We start from the raw sequence: 23,134 nt of genomic DNA, 5'->3' as shown, positions 1-23,134 counted from the left end.
TCACTACTTGAGTGGCACTTTACATCTTGGCTTGTTTTATCCCAAGGGGGGATAATCGCTGCTAGACTTACATGCTTTTTCAAACTCAGATTGGGTTGGTTGTTTCACATGCGAGTGTCCACAAGTGGTTTTTGTTTCGTGCTCGACAGTTCATGTATCTCGTGGTTGAGCAAGAAGAAAACTACTGTGGCCACTTCTAGTTGTGAGGCTGAGTACAGAGCAGTCTTCATAGCTCCGATTGAGTGTGTATGGCTCAACGCCTTATAGTTGATTTGGGTGTTGGACAGGACACTACCAACACTATCTACACTGACAGTCAGAGCGCATTGGCAGTTTCGAGTAACCCATTTTTTCATGCTCGCACAAAGCACATTGAGGTGCATTACCACTATGTCAGGGAGAGGCTTGCGAGGAACCCATTTTTTCATGCTCGCACAAAGCACATTGAGGTGCATTACCACTCTGTCAGGGAGAGGCTCTTAGCAGGAGAGATCAACTTGGCTTATGTGCCAACACAAGACAACCTTTTCACAAAGGCATTGCCTCGTGAGAAGCTTGAAGCTTTCCGCAAAGCTTTGGGATTATTCCCCTCTGTGGATCGATCATGTCCTTAGGGCATGGCACTTCGCTATACTCTATGTGCCAGCTCTCGTTCACCGCATCACTCCAGTGGGGATTTGCTCTTGTATACATGTGTTAGTGATGTGGATTGTCGAGGCATTTTTTCCCTCACTAAATGATTTTTTTCCTCGTGCATTGTATATACGTCCATCACTCTAGGGCTATCTATCTTTCCATTGCACACGAAGTAATACACTCTCTATTGTGTGCCTTGTGCTTCTCTCGTCTTCTCCAATATGTCTGTGTTTTCTTGCAACCCTAATTCCAACAAAACCAAACATTAATGATCCGGTGAAAGTTGAGGAGCACCACCTCCTTCTCCAAGCTTGTGAGAAGTGAGAGCCTACATTAACACTCTTGGCTATGGAATGCAAATCCAACCAAGAGCCATTCTTCAATGCTTAAGCTTGCCATCTTCTCCATCTCCATTACTATGCTATTATGTATGCTAGCAAGAAGAGTAATGATAAGTGAGGAACTATTTCTTTCTTCTATGGAATGTTTCTTCTTCTTCTTCCCTCCCTCATTTCCCGCTAGCTCTCTCCACCTTGAAGGTGTTTGAGGCCTTGGGATTGAGGCTTGGGATAGTTAATGCTTTCTACAATTTTATGTTATGCTTGTGATGCATAAAGCTTTCCATCTTCATTGCATCACGTAGGTCACAAGGAACACAAAGATTGTATTGTACCAAGTCACTCTTGATGGGAGAAACTATAATACAAATGCCTATTGGAGGGGGGACCGGCTCCATATGAATCCGGTCCTCAACTATTTTCATGTTCTCTAAACTCTCTCTCTTGCAAAAGTATTGTTCATGCCAAGTTAACTAAGTAGCATGTTTACGTTGCTACCATCAATTAAGTTCACCCGCTATGCTCACAAAGTAATCTCTCAACAGTGGTTCAACTAATTTCCTAATTCCGCTACTCTCAAAGTTCATAGGCCATTTCCATTACATTGGTATCAGAGCATTTGGTTTCATTTTTCTTGCTTAAGAAGAGAGGTCCTTAAGTAGCCTATTAATGGTTGTTTTCATTAATTATATTAGGGTAAGTGGGTATGGGATCTATTATCGGTTTGTTGAGCCCACTATGTTGGATATGGTGCACACCTCGGGATCTTTGGTCTTAATAATGGAGTCTATTTAGACTTGCCTACGGCTTTACCATTATTGAGCCATAAGAAGTCTGAAAGGAGCTATCCCTCGGCAACTTCGCTATGTTAGACTCACTCCACTACTCTCTATAATTAACCAATTCGAGCCGTGTGTGTAGATACTTAAGTGCCTATTTTCAAAGGCTAAGAGGAGTAGCAACTAAGATTTTGAATTGCCAAGCATACACTAAGTAAACATATAAGTTTATTAACATGGCTGACAATAACCAAGAGAGTAGAATGAACATTGATAACTTTGATTTTGCACACGAAGGTGCCAATGATGATGCCCCCATGTTTGTCTTGTCACTAGGTTTCAACAAGCTATGGGCAACCCCACTTTGCAACCCGAAATTACTCAACAACTTCGTGCTTATGGGATTTCCTTTCCTCTCCAAGAGGAGAGAGAGCTTACGAGGCCTCTTGAAGAGACCCCCAAAAGAAGAATCTCTCCCATACAAGAGGAGGAATCCAAAGATCAAGAAAGCAATGAATCTCTAAATTCCTCCGAAGATGTGGCTCCACGAAGAAGGCGGACTAAAAGATCGCCAACTCCTCCCAAGAGGAAACGGTTAACCCATAGTCCTTCTCCTCGTCACTCCAAAAGGGAAGAGAGGAAACCAAGGAAGAAAAGGCAAGAAAGAGATCACCATCTTCTCCTTCTTCTTCACCTTCCTCCTCTACCGATGAAAGCTATGGCTATTCTCCTAGAGAATGTAAGAGGGGAGGACATCGCAAATCTTACCCTGCATGGCGAAGGTCACAAAAGCTCAAGAAGTTCAAAGAGGGAGGAAAGAGTATCTCTTTTCTCACCTATGATGGCACCTTTGGTGCTACCGACAAAGTATTGGCCTTCATCCAACAATTTGATGCGGCCTTTGGAGACGAGGGCTTCATGGAGTCCTCCAAGCTACGCCATGTAGCTATGCACTTCCAAAAATCAGCTCGTCAATGGTGGGCTAGCCTTCGTGGCAATGGCGAAGCCCCAAAGACATGGAAAACTCTACGAGTTTCCATCATGAAGCAATTCCTTGCAAGCGATGCAAAGGACAAAGTGCTCACCGAATGGCGGAGTTTAAGGCTTCTCTCTCATGAGTCTATTCACAAATATGTGGACAAGTTTTGGGATTTACATCTCAAGGCTATTGTCTTTCAAAAGATAGACTTTGTTGAGCAAAAACAACAATTCTGTGCGTGATTACCTGAAGAGATGGCCGAGTATGTCAACTCTCAACGGCCTGACTCTATCAGCGAAGTAATCCACCATACCATGGTTGCTTCACGCATCAATTTCCAACAAGGGGTTAGACAGAATGTCAAACCCATGGAAAATAAAGACAAAAGTGATGCAAAGGGAAAAATGAATGCCCAAATTTTTCCCACGGCCATTCCAACAACAATCGGTCCAAGGAGAAAGGAGTTTAAAAAGGTAAAAATAAACTCTCTCCTGAAGAGCTTGAAACTTTTCGCAAGGATTACAAATGTTTTAAGTGTGGGGAGCAAGGACATGGCTATCGTTCTTGCCCCAAAAGAAATGCTTGCAATGGGGTTGCAATGAGACTCCTAGAGCTTCCACTATCGAAGCTCCAAAAGAGGATACTCATTGCAAAGGATCACCTCTCTCCTATGCTTGGGGAAAGGTAAGGGAGCATGATGCCTTCAACTTGTTTGACCCTGGCTCTACTCTCAACTTCATATCAATGGAGTTGGCCACCAAGTTGGGCATTCAAGCTTTTGAGATGGGAGATGAGGTAACTGCCGATGCCGCTTTCAAGGGACAGCAAGCCTCTGTTACTCCCTTGATTGGGAAGCTGAGGCTTCATGTCCACAGCTATGTCGACAAAGAAGACTTCTTTATCTCTCCTCTCCAACATGAGGATGATATCCTAGGGGTACCATGGTTCAACCGCATGGCTGCTAGCATGAAGTTCCCTGAAAGGAGAATCTACTTCACCTACAGGGGAAAGAATATGTATAGAGATGCTAATGAGTTTGGTCATACTATACCACTTGTAAATCCTCTCGCCCTTGATAAATCAATGAAAAGCTCAGTTTCTACGTACATGATTTTTGTCAAAGAATCCCTAAAAGGTCCTAATGTTTCATCAAAGGTGAATGGTAGGAATCAAGAAGAGTTAGACTTGTCTAACTTTCTAAAAGGATTCCAAGATGTGTTCATCGATGATATCCCTATGGACTTACCTCCAAAACGAGGGGATGATGACCATTGAATTGAGCTCCTATCAGAAAGCTCGCCGCCTAACAAACCTCCCTATCGAGTTTCACAAGTGCAACAAGAGGAGACCATGAGGCAAGTACTAGAATTGGTAGACAAAGGAATGGTGAGGCCTAGCTCCTCTCCCTTTTGCTCTCCAGTCCTTTTAGTGCAAAAGAAAGATGGTACATACTGCATGTGTGTGGACTATCGTGCACTAAACCATATCACTATCAAAAATAGATTTCCCGTACCTCGGGTAGAAGATCTATTTGATAAGCTACAAGGCTCTACCTGCTTCAATAGGATTGACCTTAAAAGTGGCTACCATCAAATAAGGATAGTGAATGAAGATATCCTAAAGACCGCGTTTCGTACAACGTTTGGCCTTTATGAATACCTAGTCATGCCTTTTGGCTTGACTAATGCACCAGCTACATTCAACCGATTACTGGAGAAAATTTTTAGACCCTACCGCAAATTCACTGGAGTGTTCTTTGATGATATCATCATCTACTCCAATTCCTTGGAGGAACACAAGCAACATCTCCAAGTGATTTTTCAAGCAATAAGGGAGAATAAGGTTTTTCTCAATCAAAAGGAAAGCGAATTTTTCCTTCAAGAGATTCAATACTTAGGTCATATTATCTCTTGAGATGGTATCCGTATGGATCCATCAAAGTTGGAGGTAATAAAAGCATGGCCTAATCCAAGGAATCTACATGAGCTAAGAAGCTTTATTGGTATGTGTGCATACTATAGCCGCTTCATAGCAAAATTCTCTCAAATAGTAGGACCATTACATGACTTAACATAGAAAAACGTTAAGTATTTATGGAATGCTAAGGAGCAAAGTGCTTTTGACAAGCTCAAAGAGAAGCTTATCTCCCAACCAATCCTTATGCTTCCGGATCTCTCAAAGCCATTTGAGATCCACTGGTGATGCTTGTGGTGATTGCCTTGGAGCAGTCTTGCTTCAAGAAGGGCATGCCATAGCATATGAGAGCCGAAGGCTCAACACGGATGAATGGGTCGTAGGTATTTATGAGAAAGAGCTATTAGCTGCTCTACATGTCCTAGAAACATGGAAGCACTATCTATTGGGGACTCCATTCATTTTACAAACAGATCATCAAAGTCTCAAGTACTTCATGACGCAAATAAAGCTTTCCGACAAACAAATGAGGTGGGCAAATTTTCTTTCACAATTTAATTTCCACATTGCTCACATTGCTGGTAAGCACAATCAAGTGGCTGATGCACTTTCACGACGACCAAAAGTTAATGCTGTGTCAATAACAACTCACAGTGATCTATCTTCTATGATAGATGAATATGCTACTGACCTTGATTTTAAAGACATAATGTAAGCCCTTGCTTTGGAGATGCTGATTGTTTCCACACACTCCTGGAGACTAAGAGATCAGACTACAATGACCTACTCAAGAAACATCTTCTGACAAAAGAGGCTATATCCCAAAAATATATCTATCACAATCTAGTACAAATTGTGGATAGGAATGGGGATTTAACCCTCAATGTGTCTGATCTTGAGACCTTCATCGAGACAGTTCAGTCAGAGTTCAGAGAAAAGGCAAAGCAATACAATACAACACTGGTCAATGAAGCCATCATCGAATATCTTGATAGTCAACAAAATCAGGATGAGGATTATGAGGATTATCAAAACCAAAAGAAACTTGATGATAATGATGATGATGATGATGAGGATGGAACATGTGGCCATAATATTGGTTCATTTGCTAGGGGTTCAGTAACTGGGAGTACAACTCCAGACCCGACTTCAGGTTAGCTAGCTGAACACCACAAACCACCAACTGGAAACAATCAAAGTCCACCTCAACACGTTGAAGGATAGGAAGGCCAGGCAGGTTCAAGTCAAAATAAAGGGAAAGCAATTTTGTTAATCACTGACACTGAATGTGACCACAATCACTCTACTAAGTTGCTAGCACTAAATAAGAGTCTGCGGAGAGCCAAAAATCTTCAGATCTTCTGGACGACGATTCAATTAGTGCATGACTGAAATTAGGCAGCAACTGAAGGAGATGCTTGTACAGATGCAAAGTGCAAGAGGTGTTCTGGATCCGAGGGTCAAGGACTTGTTAGAGCGCAATGAAGCTAGCATCAAAGGACTTAAAACCAGAATGACTCTAAGAGAACATGAAACACATATGAAGAGTCTATTTCACCTGGTTTGACTTACAAGGATAATGATGTAGGAGGAGAATAAGACCGTGCTTAATTTTCTGCAGTTTGTCCCCGATTCTCGAGCACTACTGTATGCCATCCCAACCAAAGAAGCTGAATTACCTTGCTTCTTTGTTTGACCACTAGCCTTTTGCAAGATGAAGTAGATCCAATGGCAGCAACAACATGCACCTCTGGAGTCATATGCTGACATAGGAGAGCTGGCTGCCCAAATACAAGAGAACCAACAAGAAACTGGGAAACGTTATTGGAACCGTTATCGGGCAATTGGGAAACAGTCTAGGAATCGTCAATTGAAATTTTGGTATATACCAAGATTCAAGAAAGGAGAGGAGGAATGTAGAAGGCGGGAACTACCTCTAGCAGGATTGGCGAACGTATAAAGCTTTCAGAAGTAGTAACCAACGAGTTACCATAGTAGCTGACAGTGTACAGTCAGTCACACACAAGTCTGATGGCCTATAAATAGGACCCATTACTCATTTCGTAGGACTTCTAACTCCTTAGAAACCTTGGATGCCTAGATCCTGAGCTACTTGTAATCTTTGTATCACTTTGTAATCATTGGTTTCGCTCTCTCTCTTTCTGTAATTCCAAAGCCAACTACTGGCATACTGGTTACTAACCGATTGTAATCTGATATTCTGAATGCAATCCCACTTCCAATTTAAGTACAGTATCTTGTATTTTCAGTTCCAGTGTTCTGTCTTTTCAGTTCCTGTATTCTGAAGTCTTAGTCTGAAGTGCTATCTGAGTTTAACAACTTTAGTTCTAAGTACCAACCTGGAATAGCTATCTGAACACATCCATCACATTCTAAACACTCCCGTTGTCAGGTTTTCTCAAACCAAGTCATGCGTCCGCTATGGACCGACAATGAACTCCAGAGAAATCTTGGGTCAAGACTATGCCCCATTGTCTGCTGCTCCCCGCCCAAAAACGGTGTGGCGCCGAACCAAGGTCGGCTGCGGAAAAATCCTGCCGGCCAAAAAGAAAAGTTTCCTTGTTTTGAACTTGGGACGATCCGCATGGATTGAGAGCAGGACTCTCACCAGGGTGCTTCCATCTCTGATGCAGGAAGTACTAGGGAGAGGCGTCCTCTCCCTCAACACCGCAGAATCCAATTGGGCACGCTTTCCTTCCTTCGAAGGAAAGTGCTGCTACCCAAATGGAGCAGGCAATTTTCTCGCAAGCTCAATTCAGCTTGACGCTCCCATGTCAGAGCATCAATAAGGTGCATGGTCTTAGAAGGGATCTTCAGGCGTTGCGAGTTTCTGTGTTATCTGCTACAAATGCATCAATGCTCAATTTTTTGGAGGAGGGTGTGCATGCCCCAGTCTCTTTCCCTATCAATAGCTTGCACATGGCAACTGATAACATGTCAAGCTTCTCTACATCATTTAGGAGCTCAAATGAGGATGATGAAATGGAGAGGTTCTTTTTGTTTTGCGACAACGAGCCTTTTCACAATGATGATGACCAGGTGAAATCATGGCTCTTTTGCATAATGATCTGTGGATGCATGCTCTCTACCTTCTTGTGTGTGCAACTGAATGCAGCACAAGGAATTTCGCAGCACCTGCATATACAAGTAGAATCATTGCCACTTAATTGCTGTTAGGAGAATTTGCCCTTGATTTACATCTAAACATGTTATTGCATGTTGATGCTTTCGTGTTGCTCTTGTAACACAGGACTGTCTGCAAAATTTTTGCTCTATTGAGGATCTGAATGATCATTTGTTTAGAGCTTGGTGGGATAATGTCAGTCATAGTGGTGCTCGGTCATTACATAGTGGAGTCTCTTGTGTGTCCAAACCCCAGATAACTGAGACTCATGAGTTGTCAACAAATGGGTTTATGCCTTTGAGCAAGAATGAAAAACCGGTACTGCAGTTTTCTCCTAGTTGTAATGGTTTTCCGCTTGAAAAAGTGGAAATGGGAGAAATGTTTCTGGACAGAGACGATGGTATCAGTATCGTACAGGTACTCATTGGGCTAGAAAGCATTTCTGAAGTAGCAAGATTTCAAGTTTTGATACCAAAGCGTAAAATGACATTGATGCCACCTTCTCCAAATGATCTTGTCTTGCCACCTGAATCAGCACCAGACTTCAGCATTAAAGTTAGACTTACTGATTTACACTACCCGCAACTTGTGGATTCCTGCATTGACTGGCTGCTGCAGGATGATCCTGATGGAATTGCATTGGTGTGCAAACATGGCATAAGGGGTTCTCTCAGCCTTATTCAACTATCTGCTCATGAACGTTGTGTTTTAATCAAAGTTGGGCAGCCAGTTTTATTGATGGGGTCTTCAACAGTTTCTTTGAAATTAAGAGCACTCATGTCAGATAGAGGAATTATAAAAGTTGGAGTAAACATACAGAAGGATGCTTTAGCCTTGTATTACTTTTTGGGGATCACAACCAATAACTGTATGCGCATTTCTCAATTTGCGGGAACAAAACGGCGGAAGTCACTGTTGGATGTGTGCAGGTTAGAGTTTGGGTTCAATGGTTGTCGTTTTTGAAGATTCACGATTGAGAGTCATCAAATATTGTGAAGCATTTGGTGCTTTGTTACAGGGAGCTTTATCAATGGGATTGGTCTGAAAAAAAGAAAGTCTGCTGCAGTAACTGGACATTGAAGGAGTTGTCACTTGAACAGGTATCGATGTTCCCCTTAAATCCTGCCAAAGAAGCCTTTCTACATTCAGAACACTTGTAGGTTCAAGCCATTTTGTTTTCCAAATCATGCATCTAAGATGTCCGCCAAAAGCTTCATGTGGGCATGTTTTTCTTCTAGTTCTTATCCCAGATTAAACCAAGGGAACTGAGGCAATGAGATAGAGTTTCTAGTATGATCTGCTGCATCATTCTTTGGACCATGTGGAAGGCTTGTTGTGCTCGCATTCTTGGCTCATAGTCTTCTCCTACATTCATCACTTTGACAGCCATTCTACACACTCTTCGTAGCAAGTGGGATACTTCAGCGGGCTCCTCTAGGGATCGGAGAGGCGTAGATGCACCTTCTTCACAAAAGATCCTAAAGCCTCAAGGTACAACTCAAAATTGAGGAGAATCTGTGAAGTCCTCCTCCTCCATCCGACCAACTTATTGGTGGATCTAGCTTACTCTTTTGTGTGTGCCCTGGGACCTACTGATTGCTGCCCTGGCTCCCTGTCCATTGGCACATCACTTTGAATCTTTGGAACTCTCTGATGAACCATCAGCTGTTTCCTTTGGTTCTTCTTTTGGACACTTGTAAGACGTGCCCTTGTTCACCAGAGCCATAACTCTTGCCTTCTTTGAAGAACTCAAACTCTACTCTTCTGTCAGTTTGGGCCCTGTGGTTTTCTTCTTCTGTTTCTTCTCTTCTTCTTCTCTTTGGAAGACTCTTTTCCTGTTGACTTGGACAGTGGCTTGCCCGTCAGGTAAGGCAAGGAGCGTGAATGGAAAATCTGTCCTTTGCATGTGCCATGAGCTTCTAAATGCTCTTCGACTTTTGCTTAAAACAGTGTTGTCGGATCTCTTTCGGTAAGCCACAACAAAACCACTCCATCTGCTGAGTTCTGCTCTAGTATGTCCTAACGATTTCAAAAAATATCAAAAAAAATTCTGAATCTTTCCAGATACAGGCGTCGCACGAACTAGGGAGGGAGGGACAAATCATAAGGCGGAGGCAGGGACGAGGACGGGGATGAAGTAGCAGGCCATGTGGGAGGTGGCGGACCAGGGTGCAGGGAGGTGGACGAGGGGGGAGGAAACGGCAAAAAGATTTTTGTAAAAACCTAAGTGCTCTGTAAGAGCAACTAGGCGGTAAGGTTCAATTGGTGTAGGTCAACAGTTGCAAGAGTGAATCTCAGAAGGGTGGGGGCTCGAATCAAATGCGTCGCCTTCTGTTTGACGCAACAAATGATGAATTGAGGGAGCGAGGGTGCCAATATTGAGTTGGGAGGAATCTAGCCACTAAATGAATATAATAGAGAACCTACGAGTATGTACCAGTTGAGAGAAAGATGACGTCCTTTTCATGCTCCTCCTTTAGCCCTGCCGAAGTGAAGAGTCTTTTGAACTTTACCCACGTCTTTGGTGCTTTCTTGTGCAAAAGCAAGGTTGACCACTATGTCTGTGCAGTACCTTTAAGAAAAGATGGTTCCAAGCTGTGATGGCATCCTTTTCATGCTCCTCCTTTAGCCATGCCAAAGTGAAGAGTCTTTTGAACTTTACCCACGTCTTTGGTGCTTTCTTGTGCAAAAGCAAGGTTGACCACTATGTCTGTGCATTACCTTTAAGAAAAGATGCTGCCTTTCGTATCTTGGAGGCTGTCACAAACTGATGACGTGGCAACGTTGCTGACATGGACTGCATTGTACGGACAGTGACGTGGTAGACAAGCGGACGTGGTAGGCAGTCCGTACGGACCCCGAAAAATACGTTGACTGACTGACGTGGCAGCGTAAGGATTTTTCGCGTTTTACGCTGGTTGCTGACATGGCCTAGCTGTACGGATTTCCGCAATCAGTGCTGTTGCTTTTTGTTGGCAGATTTTAGCCAAGTTGCTTTTGCGAAACATTGCTTTTGAGTTTTAGTGCTTTTGGGGCTCTGCTTTTAGCATCCCTATTAATCTTTATAAGTGACATAAGGGGGCTCACTTCTCAGAGCATCTGGACGTAGAGTTTGAGAGCGAGCACCCGCGGGAAGTGTACTTTGCTCAAAGATTAATACAAAAAGAAATACTGAAGGGGCGCTAGTCTTTGGGGCCAATATCTCTTGGCACGGAACTACGCCGAGTCGTGTCGACTCTTAAATTTGTGGTGTTTTGAAGTGACTCTCTGTTGTGTCGCGATAGAATCTTGACTTGGGGTGTCCAAGTTTGTTACAGTGGTATCAAAGCACTGTCGATTTCTCTTCTACCGGGAAATCCGATCCCTTTTCTCGTGACACCTATGGATTCCGAAAAGAATCAATTGACCTCTTTCTGCAACCGTTGAGGCGGGAGGAGGCAATACGGCAAATCAAGCGGTTTAGCAAAAGATGAGTACGGGCCACCTCGGCCTACACAGTATGAACTTTTGGAGATGCAACGTCGACAACAGGTTGACGAGTGCACAAAGCAGATGCTTCAGTTTGCTAAAGATCCCCAATTTGCAAAATTTTTGACCCAGCAGTCCATGGCTGAAGTACATGCGCGGTGGCAAAAAGCCACCGAACCACCAATCAAACTGGCAATCAAGAAACCTCCTACTCCGAGGATGTTTACTGAAGAATAACTTCAAGAGGTGATTCAAACCAAGATTAGTCAGCTTTTGGATACGAAGAATCAATCGAAAAAGCAATTGAAGAAGTGTAAGAAGGGGATTGGCTACCCCGGTTACTTGGGCCGTCAATCTTCTTTTGCACCTGAAGAAAGCAGAAGAAGCGTGTGCGTTTTGAGGGACTACCCAGTTCTTCTTTCTCTTCTTCTGAAAGTTCTTCTAGCTCTTCCGACTCGAGTGAGGAGGACAGAAACGGCAAGAAGCGAAGCAAAAACCAAAGCTTTGGAAATAACAAGAAAAAGGTAAAGAAGCTTTAGATTCCGACCAGTTTCTAATAGCTCTATAGAGGAGTCATTCTCTGACAGTTTGGACTCCGACGACCACATGTTTTATGCGAACAAGAAACACTTTTACAGAGCCAATCAATACAACTTCCTTGAAGATAAAAGCAGGAAGGCAAAGGAATTTAAAGAGGGTGGACATTACTATTTGAACTATCGGAAGTAGGCAAGGTCTTCTCCTCTTGACTGCTAGATTGCTTTCTATACTTTCTAGACTTTTCTTGGATCCCCTTTTCTTGCTTTTCTTGGTCTTTCTTCATTTTTTCTCATCCTCGCTAGAACTAGAGGAAGAGGAACCATCGGAACTCTGAAGACTAAGAAGAACTGGGGTCATCCTTGAAACGACGACGCTTCTTGGATCCATTCCAAGAAGCATGCCAGAGAATGAGCCCATGGCCTTATATTTAAAGGCTCTAGGCCCCAAAGTAGTTTTACATGAAAAGCCTTCAATGTCACGTGACACATCCAACCAACCCTATGTGTCCGTAGACAAGCTACAGCATGATCAGGGTTCACAGTCAGTCCAGTCAGTCTAGATTAGAAGTGATCTGGCACTTTTGTGAGTCTATTCGTAGACCGTGCATGCCGAGTCACTTAGTGTAGATGCATATCCTCTGGTTTCACACAGCATGATCACCAGTATTCCCATTAGAATCCATCAAATTTCATCAGGGGAATTTTCCAGTGCATTTAGCCTATTTTCCCTATTTTTGACATTTTTCACTTATTATTTTTAAGTGACTTCTCAACAAAAGTAGGTAGGGCAATTTTGCTAAGAAAATATATAAGCAAACCCAAGTTAGCACTAAATGGCAGAAGAGACAGCAGGAGCTCCCCGCTCAACAGACACCTTCTCAGCAAGAACCCATCAAGAACCTAGCGTTTGCAGATTTCCTTCATCGCCGGGCATTTCCTCACTTAGCGTTTCCAGATTGGCTTGATCGCCATAGACTTCAGCCCAGCGTTTTGCATATCGCCACACCTCCCCTTGAACCCCTTGCGTTTTCAGCTTGATCATCGCAAGCACATCAGACAAGCCAGCGTTTTTCACTAACACTAGCAAGCAGCCCAGCGTTTTTGGTTTTCAGCCCTTATCGGTGCAGATGTTCAGCGTTTTCAGCATTCTACAACAACAGCAGATTCAGCCCTAGTTGGTTGCAGAAGACCCCCATTTTCAGCCATCGAAAACGCAGCCAAAACAGTCATTTTCAGCCACCGAAACAGCCCCGAAATTCAGCAGATAGAAGATCACAGATTTCAACCCTAAAGTCGTCGTCGTCATGAGCGTCATCGTCATCGGCATAGTCCCAAATTGCATCAATCCATTGAATCGGCATTGTACCACTTTGTGCAATCAATAAGTAGACCACTCTCGCCGACGAGAGTGGGGCCTTCGGAGGAGGGTTTTACAACGTCTCTGGTGTCGTATCACTCTTCTCTCTATCTCTTAGTCTCATACACTTACACGCACAGTGTCCATTCACTTTGTTTGTAGTCATAGCACTTTCCATTAAGAACGGAAGGCTCTCCCTTCCCTAAGAACTAAAAGGAACCTTGAGCACAGTTCGGAGCACTCATCTTGAGCAAAGCGCAAACAATCATTCCGCTGCACCTAACATTGGTATCAAGCTTTGGCAGTGTTCTGTATCACTCAAGGAAAGAACCACAAGAATTTTTTTTGCTTGTTGCGGTCGCACGAACCCAAGTTCGCTTGGGCGTGTCGATTCCTAATCGTGTTTTTGAAGAGTGACAGGAATCCCAGGAAAGAAGGGCTTGTCCAGCCTCCCCTTGTGTCTCTTTTCACTCATTGAGAGCGGACCGTGCACTTTAACGGCCGGCCAATCGACGTGAGATGGGAAAAAGCAACCTTGGTGTGAGCGCAAGGCCGCCAAGGGGTGCGTCCGCAGAAAGGAGTAGAACTCGGGTGAAGAGAAGCTCCTTCTCAAACACGGTTTGCAAGCGAAAGAAAACCTCAAGAACCTCAAGAACCACGACCCCCAAGAACCCAAGTTCCTCGTGAACTTAAGAACCCAAGATCCCCAAGAACCCAAGTTCCTCGTGAACTTAAGAACCCAAGAACCCACAAGAACCCACGACTTCAGAATGGTCATCACTCGAAGCGGAATGGTTACTTCGCTTGCAGGTGATGAGCATGAGAGAGGCGAAGAAGAATTTTCCCCACTAGGAGGTTTTTCCGACCCTCCTCCTTTCCCATCTACGACAAGGATTGCACTAACTCCTATGGAGGAGTTGAAGCAGTTGTTTAAGGAAAGACAGTTAGAACGCAAAGAAATAAAAGCAGAAAGAGAGGCCTACGAAGAACAAAGGGCAGCCATAGATCGTGACTACAAAGAAGGAATGGCAGCCATACAACGTCAGTACGACTTGAAAGCAATACAAGAACAGAGGGACCGACAAAACAAAGAGTTCTGGCGACTATTCTCAAGTTCAGGCACAGATGCACGAGATTTGGGAAAGGAGACTCTCTCAGTCTCTTCTTCTCCCAAGCATGACACCCAGGATTTGCATGATTGTGTGAAGCATGATGAGGAATTGAATGACAATGATCATCATGATGATTTGAATGACAATGATTTGCATGATGATTTGATTGACAATGATAAGTAAGACGATTTGGATGTTCATTATAAGCATGATGATTTGCATGATCAAGATGTGATTTCTCACGAGCATGATGAGTTGCATGATGATGGTGTGATTATTCACAAGGATGATGTGTTAGTGGATGCTTTTTCTAGCGAAGCTAACCTCATTGTAGATTTGATCAATCACGAAGAACCGATCTTGGCTTTCGAGTCGAGGTCCAAAGAACCCCCACAGGACGATTCAATCATTCAAGAAGAAGCGATCTTGGCTCTCGAGCCTAGGTCCAAAGAACCCTCACAGGAAGTATTATGTGTTCGCATGATTGATACGCACGCATTATTCGAATTTTTCATTCGTGATCGTTTCCTGTATTTTAGTCAACATCGTTATGTGATCCCTTTTCCTAGGCATGACATATTGTATGTTGAGCACGTTTCTCTCATGGATGAGCACAAATGTATGCGGATTTTTCATGAAAAGCTGAAAAGTATGTATGTTAGGAAGTCACATTCTATGTCTCTTCCTTGGCATGACACAGTTTCCAAACGAGCACATGAAAGTATGAGCACCAAGCGTGGGCATTTCCGTCTTCGTGAATTGCCACAGTTGATTGCTCTAGATCATAAGAGAAAGATTCGATCTCATTGTTTGCATGTGTTTGTTGAACGGGTTGTCGCTCCGTCTCTATGTTCATCTACATTGCATGCACAGTCTTTTAGGAAGACAAGATTTTTTCCAGTCACTTTACATGGAATAGGTATGTTCATGGTTTTGTGTTGGAAATGGTTTCAGGAATTTTCAGCCATGGAGATTCTTGAAGAGGAAAGAAGCATGACTCTCGACGAAGTTGAAGCATCGAAAGAGCCTCAGAAGATTTTGTGTCGCTTTCGGCGCGGCCCAAAGAAGCAAGCGTTGCAGACCTTTATGAAGTTCAAGTACTGCACGACCCACACATCAGAGTGGGCCAGCGAAGAGTCCCTTCCAGGATTCCGGATGCTATTGGCGATCTCCCTCGACGCCATACAGTTCGGTACTAGTACCTCACTTTGAAAAGGAGGGGATGTCACGTGACACATCCAACCCTATGTGTCCGTGGATAAGCTACAGCATGATCAGGGTTCAATCAGTCCAATCAGTATAGATTAGAAGTAATCTGGCACTTTTGTGAGTCTATTCGTAGACCGTGCATGCCCAGTCACTTAGTGTAGATGCATATCCTCTGGTTGCACACAACATGATCATCAGTATTCCCATCAGAATCCATCAGGGGAATTTTCCAGTGCATTTAGCCTATTTTCCCTATTTTTGACATTTTTCACTTATTATTTTTAAGTGACTTCCCAACAAAAGTAGGTAGGGCAATTTTGCTAAGAAAATATATAAGCAAACCCAAGTTAGCACTAAATGGCAGAAGAGACAGCAGGAGCTCCCCGCTCAACAGACACCTTCTCAACAAGAACCCATCAAGAACCTAGCGTTTGCAGATTTCCTTCATCGCCGGGCATTTCCTCACTTAGCGTTTCCAGATTGGCTTGATCGCCATAGACTTCAGCCCAATGTTTTGCATATTCGCCTCACCTCTCCCTGAACCCCTTGCGTTTTCAGCTTGACCATCGCCAACACATCAGACAAGCCAGCGTTTTTCACTAACGCTAGCAGGCAGCCCAGCGTTTTTGGTTTTCAGCCCTTATCGCTGCAGATGTTCAGCGTTTTCAGCATTCTACAACAGCAACAGATTCAGCCCTAGTTGGTTACAGAAGACCCCCATTTTCAGCCATCGAAAACGCAGCCAAAACAGTCATTTTCAGCCACCGAAACAGCCCCGAAATTCAGGAGATAGAAGATCATAGATTTCAGCCCTAAAGTCGTCGTCGTCATGAGCGTCGTCATCATCGGCATAGTCCCAAATTGCATCAGTCCATTGCATCAGCATTGTACCACTTTGTGTAATCAATAAGTAGACCACTCTCGCCGATGAGAGTGGGGCCTTCGGAGGAGGGTTTTACAACGTCTTTGGTGTCGTATCTCTCTTCTCTCTATCTCTCAGTCTCATACACTTACACGCACAATGTCCATTCACTTTGTTTGTGATCATAGCACTTTCCATTAAGAACGGAAGGCTCTCCCTTCCCTAAGAACTAAAAGGAACCTTGAGCACTGTTCAGAGCACTGATCTTGAGCAAAGCGCAAACAATCATTCCGCTGCACCTAACATTCAAACTCAAAAGCATATGGTTCAAAAGCACAAAAGCTGCCAGCATAAATCACGGAAATCTGTACAACTGCCACGTCAGCAGTCAACGCAAAATGCAAAAACCCATACAGTTTGCGACGTCATCATGTCAGTGTAAAATTAGGGTTTTTCTTACAGTTGCCACGTCATCAGATTTTACGTTGTGTGTGAGGGTCCAGCTTTATTTTAATTCCTTTATGTCACTTGGGCTCCAGACGGGATCCAATAAGTTGGTAGGAATTCTTCTTCTGCTGTTGCTTGTTCTTCTTAGGATTTAGGCCCCTCGGTCGTGATCTGCAAGTTGGCTCCATTCTTCAGGGCTTGGCACGTCAGCAGTTTGTGACAGACACACATGGATTTAAATGACGAATCCCGCAAGAATCAGACGAACCCGCCCGACAACTCAGGATTGGGTGAAAGTACGGAAAATTCGAAGGGACAATCAGAACAAGAGTACGGGCCTTCACTTCCTACAAAGTATCAATCGATGGAGATGCAGCGTCAACAGTAGGTTGATGATTGTGCAAAGCATATGCTTCAGTTTGCAAAGAATTCCCAGTATGCCAAATTTTTGACCCGGCACCCGATTGATGAGATGTATTCCCATTAACAGAAAGCCATCGATTCCCCAATAAACAAAGCCAACCAATATGATTTTCTTGATGACAAGGGCAAAAAGACTAAGGAATTTAAAGAGGGTGGACAGACAGTAAAACTTGAAACCTTTTCAGGGTTTTGAGATGCTCCTAAGGCTTTAGCCTTCATTCAACAATTTGACATAGCATTTTCTAGAGGCCGCTATACAGAGGACTCCAAGATTAGATGGGCAACATTATTTTTGAAAGGCAATGCATGGACATGGTGGTCCCACTCTTCTGTTAAGAAAAGAAGTGCCAATGAAGTGGTTGAAGTTCAAGAGACTCTTTATTTCTTTGTGGCTCACTCAAGAATGCGAACGAGACATGATTAGTGATTGGAATCATCTTCGGATAGTTAAGGGTTAAACTTTGGATACTTACTGTGAGAAATTTTGGGATGTTTTTCTACCTGCTTCATCCTTTAAGAAGATCAGGTTCAAGCAGCAAACCGAGTGATTCTGCTGTAGACTACCCAAAGAGATACGAGACTACTGCTTGTTATAGCAATCTAAGTCCATACATCAATTGATGGGACATGCTAAGCAAGGCTTTGCTATGCATTCGGGTAACTTGACTTATCCATCAGATGAACCTTCAACAAGTCATAACAAAAGCAAATGACAGAAAGATACACGACCTCGACTGACAGAAGAACAGAAAGACGAATATTTAAAAATGGGAAAGTGTTTTGAATGTGGGGAACAAGGACATATCTGCACGGTGCCCCAAAAAGGTACAAGAATGAGAACGACTGACAGATTGAAAATAGAACTGAGCGAGAAGATACTCGCTTCAGAACAAATACTAGATAGAAAATTACGAATGAGCTGGCAATATTTTGCTTGTGAATTTATGAATGAATAATTGTAAAGTAGGAATTTTCAAAGATGACTTTGATTACGTATGAAACTAATGTTTTATGGAAGATTCTGCTATTTGTGAACAAATAACAGGTGAAAATGGAGAATGAGTTGATGATGAATTCGGAGCAATGATAGCCCCGGAATGAGCTTGATAATGATAAGAATCATGAATTTTGAATCATGATGAATGATTGAATGGAATTGTCGTGAGCACATCAAGAGTTCTCGAGGGATGAGATGGCCACACAGTGAAAGGAATTGAATGATTGAAACACTATGTCAATATGAACTGTGTCTGATTGATGGATTGGAATTCCCGGAAATGATTACTCGCACATGATTGTGTTCAGATTGAACGATTGATGAAATGACTGTAGCATTTCGGTCTCGAGAAATCTATGGACATGATCGCAATAAGGTTTAGTTAATTTGACATCAGTGAGTCCGGTGCGGATCTAGATGCGATTGCTAAATACGTTGCCAGGAATCATGGTCCTAGATCAGAATGGATTCTATGTGATATAATCTGGATGTCATGTGAATGTCACTGGGAGAGTCTCCCCATTCTCTGGATGTAGCCCTCTTCTCTACTAGAGGTGGTTTGTAGTCCTATGGGCAGTTTTATTAACTAATCGAACGATCTTTTTCTTGGAAAATAAAAAGTTTTTGCCCTAGTGGAGTTTGTTTATAACAACACAGTTCACACGTCTACAAGGAAGGCACCATTTGAGATTGTCAAGGGTGTTAGAAAGCTTCCATCCATTTTGGGCACCAAAGACAAGATTTTTGAAGCAGTTCAGTATACACAGGATATGGATGCTGCTTTTGCCATAGTACGGGAGGCTTTGGAGAAGTCTCAAGTACGGCATAAGAAGGCAATTGACAAGCATCGACGAGGCTTTTTCCAAAGCTAAGTATGCGATACTATGGAGCTTTCCAGATATAGGAAAAGATAAATGTTGTATCCTTCAGATTGAGGTTACCAAATACTCAGAAGATACACAATGCATTTCATGTGAGTTTATTGAAACCTTTCAAAGGTGAAGTGTATTGGTCCGGGAGCCAGACGAGTAAACAGAAGTAAGAGACGGAACAGGTACTCATTCCAAAACAAGTCTTGGCTCACAAGGAAAGGAAAGTGAAAGGTAATCTGACACGAAGATACTTTGCTAAGTTCAGGAATTATCCGGCTCGTGATGCCAAGTGGATGGAGGAGGACTTACCAGATACTCCTCAAATACTAGAGCTTTACCTTGAAGCTTTTGGTTTAGCACAGACTATTCCAAGAGTTACGGATGAATCAGCAGGTTGAATCTGGTGTGGTGCGGGCTGCGCAAGAGGGGATTTACTCCGCTCCTTTGTCACAAGTTGCCTTGATGGGAATAAAGTCACTAATTTTTTTTGAGATTTCAGGGATACTGACAGGCTGACAGTGTTCTGCTGAATGACTTTATGTAAAGTACTTTAAATGAGAATTCCTAAAACGAATCTGTTACATGTGCTCTCTCATGTCGCTATCGTTTGAGTAGGTGTCTGAAAGAAGAACACCCGGCTGTGGGGCCTAAACCTTTAATAAAATAAAGCAAAGGCCCAAATTGCATAGCAGATGCTTGTATGGATGTCTACGATTTGCGCCTACTGATGTACGGACGCCTGCGATTTGCGGATGGATGATGATGTCGCAACAGTGTACGGACAGCCCATGTGGGCGCTAGCTTTTGGAGCCTGGAGCTTTTAGAAGTGAGCTTTTCATGTAGCACTGTCAGCGCGACAACCTGTGGACTTCTTCATGGTTGCCTTTCTTGTGTCACCTATTGCGAGGATTGTGATTCTCTCTCCACTGGGAGAGGTTGCTACAGGATTCGTGTTGAGCTTTGCCCGAGGTTAGTCTAGCATTGGCACATAGTCCTTCATTCTCTGCAGAGCTTATTGTTGCTTGTATAGTTGGAGGCAAGGGATGGATCTAGCTAGCCTTGACGAGGGTCTAGCAGTCACAGCCAAATAAGGCAGACGAAATGTGGCCCAGAGGCAAAGGAGAGCAAAGCATAAGAGGCAAGGGCGTTGGGCAGACAGTGAGGAGGCTGCTCGAGCAGTGACAGGAACAATGATGGAGCTGATCTGTGAGCATGCTCAAGGGATGCATGACAGCATGTGTAGGGACTGGAGTTGGGCTTTTTTCTCATGGTTATTTTATTTTTAAGGTGAATTTCAGGATTGTTTTCCATTCATCAATGTGAATTCGTAGCATGTCAACTGCAGTGTTTGTCAGTTGGAGCATTATTTGTCAAAAATTACAACTTAATAGTAATTACTTGACAGGTGAGATATGCAGTCTTGGATGCTTGGACTACAAGATTGGTGTGGATTGGTCAGACAGAATTCTGGCACATGCAACCACCCTCTTTCTCATTAAGTGATCTTCCCTGGATGTTACTTGATTATTTTGGACGAGCCGTCTTTTGTTTTGAAGCACAAACTCGAAAGGATGAGGACACAACAGTTGAAGTAATCATTCAAGATACTCAATTCTTTCTTGTTCTGGTGACATTTATTTGATTTGACCAATCTGGCTTGCATCTGCAGATTAAGGGAGCTAGGTTCGAATTGTACCAAGGCTACCTTAGCCTCAAACAGAAGAATTTCAGGTCCCGAGTGATGGGACAAAAATCTGTCGTTGAGATACATTTCAAAGATAATAGAAAGCCCCAGAAGTATGCAACGCTGTATCGTGAAGGTAGCAGAGTAGTACTTGATAATGCTGAGCCACTAAACATGGTCAAAAGTGTTGAGAACTTACTGGAAGAGATCTCCATGATAAGCAAGGTCCTTGTGGATAATAGTAACAATTGCGATGTTCAGAAGCAGAAACTTGAAGAGTCCCTTTATGTGCTATTATGCATCCCTGGAGCATGCCCAAGGCACATCTTAGTGGCTTTGGGTTGCCTGCATAAGCAGAGCATGATTATTCCTAGTAGAAGCTTCAGCCTTCAAGAAACAGTTGTGCAGAACTGCAGGGTAGGACTCAATCCAGGCCAATTGGAAGCATGGCAGCACATGCTTGTGTCTCCGTTGTCTGCTGTTGTTGGACCACCAGGAACAGGAAAAACAACAGTAATAGCAGCTGTGGCAAGAGCCTGGCTACAAATGGTTAGTCCTGGAGAGACATTGATTTGTGCTGCTCACCAGAATGTGGCTGTGCGTCACATGGCAGAGACATTGGTAAAAGAAAGGATTCCAGGGCTCTTATTGCTAGTGAGTGAGGACTTCTATGTAGGTTGGCATGAAGAGGAATATATTCAAGATGTTAGGGATGCTTTGGTAGTATCAGGCCCACAAAATAATACGTCTATGAGCAATTGGCTTTTTCGAAATGGTAATGCACCTCCAAGGATCGTGCTTTGCACACTCTCTTTGATTGGGAATGACTCCTTCCATGCAAGTTTGATGGGGAATAGAGTGTCATCTATGATAATAGATGAATGCTCACAGGCTGCAGAAGGAAGTCTCATTCCAGCTTTAGGAAGTTTACCACATCTCCAGATGCTTAGTGTGGTTGGTGATCCATGTCAGTTACCTCCTTATGGGCTTAGGCCCATGCGGAGCGTTTTTGATCTGCTTGCGCAGAGCTGCCATGTGAGGCAGCTCCAGGAGCAATACAGGATGCCGTATCGCATTGCTCAGTTTGTATCAGCAGAGTTCTATGGTGGCAGGCTACGCACAGATCCAAATAAAAGGTGGAAAGATTCAGCTAGTGCATTAGTATGGGTGAACATTAGGGGTGCAGTTGATACAACAGCAGGGACTTCTCTAAGTAACCAAGAGGAGGCAGAGGCAGTTGTCGATTGGTGTAAGGCATGGAAAAAAATAAATAGGGCAGGGCCTTCAAAAGGAAAGGTGGTTGTATTGACGTTATATGAGGCACAGAGAAGCCTTATAAGTGGAATGTTGGGTGACGAGGGAATGGGCGAAGAGGTGATTGTATATAATGCAGATTCATTTCAGGGTCAGGAGGCAGAGACGGTACTAATTTCACTTGTCGTGGGTGCCCGTGTGTCAGGGTTTGCTGCAGATCGTCGACGAGCTTGTGTTCTTTTGTCACGTGCCAAACGGCAGCTGCTTTTATTTGGAAATTTGGATGCCATTCAGGGCCGAAAGCGCACATCAATCAGCTGTGAAAACATCTGGATTGCTCTTGCAAGGTATTGCCAAAGCAATGGATGGGTTGTTTCGAAGTCTCATGTGAACTCACTTGCTCAAGAGCTTGGCACATCTCTGTAGTCCTTGTACAGCATTCTTGGAGACTTTCAGAGCAAGTGAGATGAGGATCTGGTGTCTGTCTGGTCTTGCCACATAGGCAAGTATCACACGAAAGTTTCTCTTGATGGAGGCTTTGAATAGGATCTTTATTCTTTTCTCCATATAGCTAGTGTACCAGAGGAAAAACCTATGCATGTAATCTTCTGGGTTTACTGCAAGAGTCTTGCGAGCTCGGTCGAGATCAGGTGTCTACAGACCCTTAGGGACTATGTACATGCCTTGGTACAATCAATTAGTCTTTTGTACTTGTTAGACCAGGTACAATGTGAGGGCACTTGTTAATTCTGATACAGACCAGCCCACTTCATATAGACTTGCAACATAACATAAGTTGCCAACAAATTTGTATCTCGATAAGCTTGAGGTTGCTAAAAAATTCAGTCCAAGGCCTTGGGGGAGAGAGAGAGAGAGAGAGAGAGAGAGAGAGAGAAAGAGATAGGATTTCCAGGAGGGAAAACAAATCTTGTATGTGCAGCAGTTTTTTGTGCCTCTATTCAGTAGGTTAATCATCAGCTCACCCTTCTTTGGTGAGCATAGCACTGGTGGTTAAACAGGATTTTCTCAACCAATATCTGATTTACAATTTCTAGCGTGATGCTGTACTCCGTTTACGCGGTAAGGAAGCGTGATTAGCCAGCCACTTTCTCCAGATTA

General features: G+C 43.4%; 1 protein-coding gene across 2 annotated transcripts; it reads left to right on the top strand.

The window, feature by feature from the left end:
• Positions 1-7,151: 7,151 nt before the first annotated feature.
• Positions 7,152-22,866, top strand: LOC147444525 (uncharacterized). Of its 2 annotated transcripts, XM_086527113.1 has the most exons (6): positions 7,152-7,706; positions 7,918-8,720; positions 8,810-8,891; positions 20,483-20,668; positions 20,747-22,135; positions 22,221-22,866. In XM_086527113.1, exons 1-6 carry the CDS (start codon positions 7,392-7,394, stop codon positions 22,404-22,406), a joined length of 2,961 nt encoding a protein of 986 aa, XP_086383239.1. In that variant the 5' UTR covers positions 7,152-7,391; the 3' UTR covers positions 22,407-22,866. The 2 variants fall into 2 exon arrangements, with proteins under 2 accessions (XP_086383239.1, XP_086383238.1); XM_086527112.1 differs by having other exon boundaries at positions 7,154-7,706; positions 20,747-22,866.
• The last annotated feature ends 268 nt before the right edge of the window (positions 22,867-23,134 follow it).

This window comes from Adiantum capillus-veneris, chromosome 13, assembly GCF_014529385.1.
Source record: "Adiantum capillus-veneris isolate H3 chromosome 13, ASM1452938v2, whole genome shotgun sequence".
NCBI classification, from domain to species: domain Eukaryota; kingdom Viridiplantae; phylum Streptophyta; class Polypodiopsida; order Polypodiales; family Pteridaceae; genus Adiantum; species Adiantum capillus-veneris.
This window is presented reverse-complemented; position numbering and strand designations above follow the sequence as displayed.

What these genes read in the sequence shown, in the direction of transcription:
- LOC147444525 (XM_086527112.1), top strand. Translation starts at nt 7,392, where the DNA reads ATGGAGCAGGCAATTTTCTCGCAAGCTCAATTCAGCTTGACGCTCCCA. An exon ending in TTCACAATGATGATGACCAG is followed by an intron (nt 7,707 to 7,917) that starts GTGAAATCATGG and finishes CTTGTAACACAG; the next exon opens with GACTGTCTGCAAAATTTTTG. An exon ending in AGGAGTTGTCACTTGAACAG is followed by an intron (nt 8,892 to 20,482) that starts GTATCGATGTTC and finishes ATTACTTGACAG; the next exon opens with GTGAGATATGCAGTCTTGGA.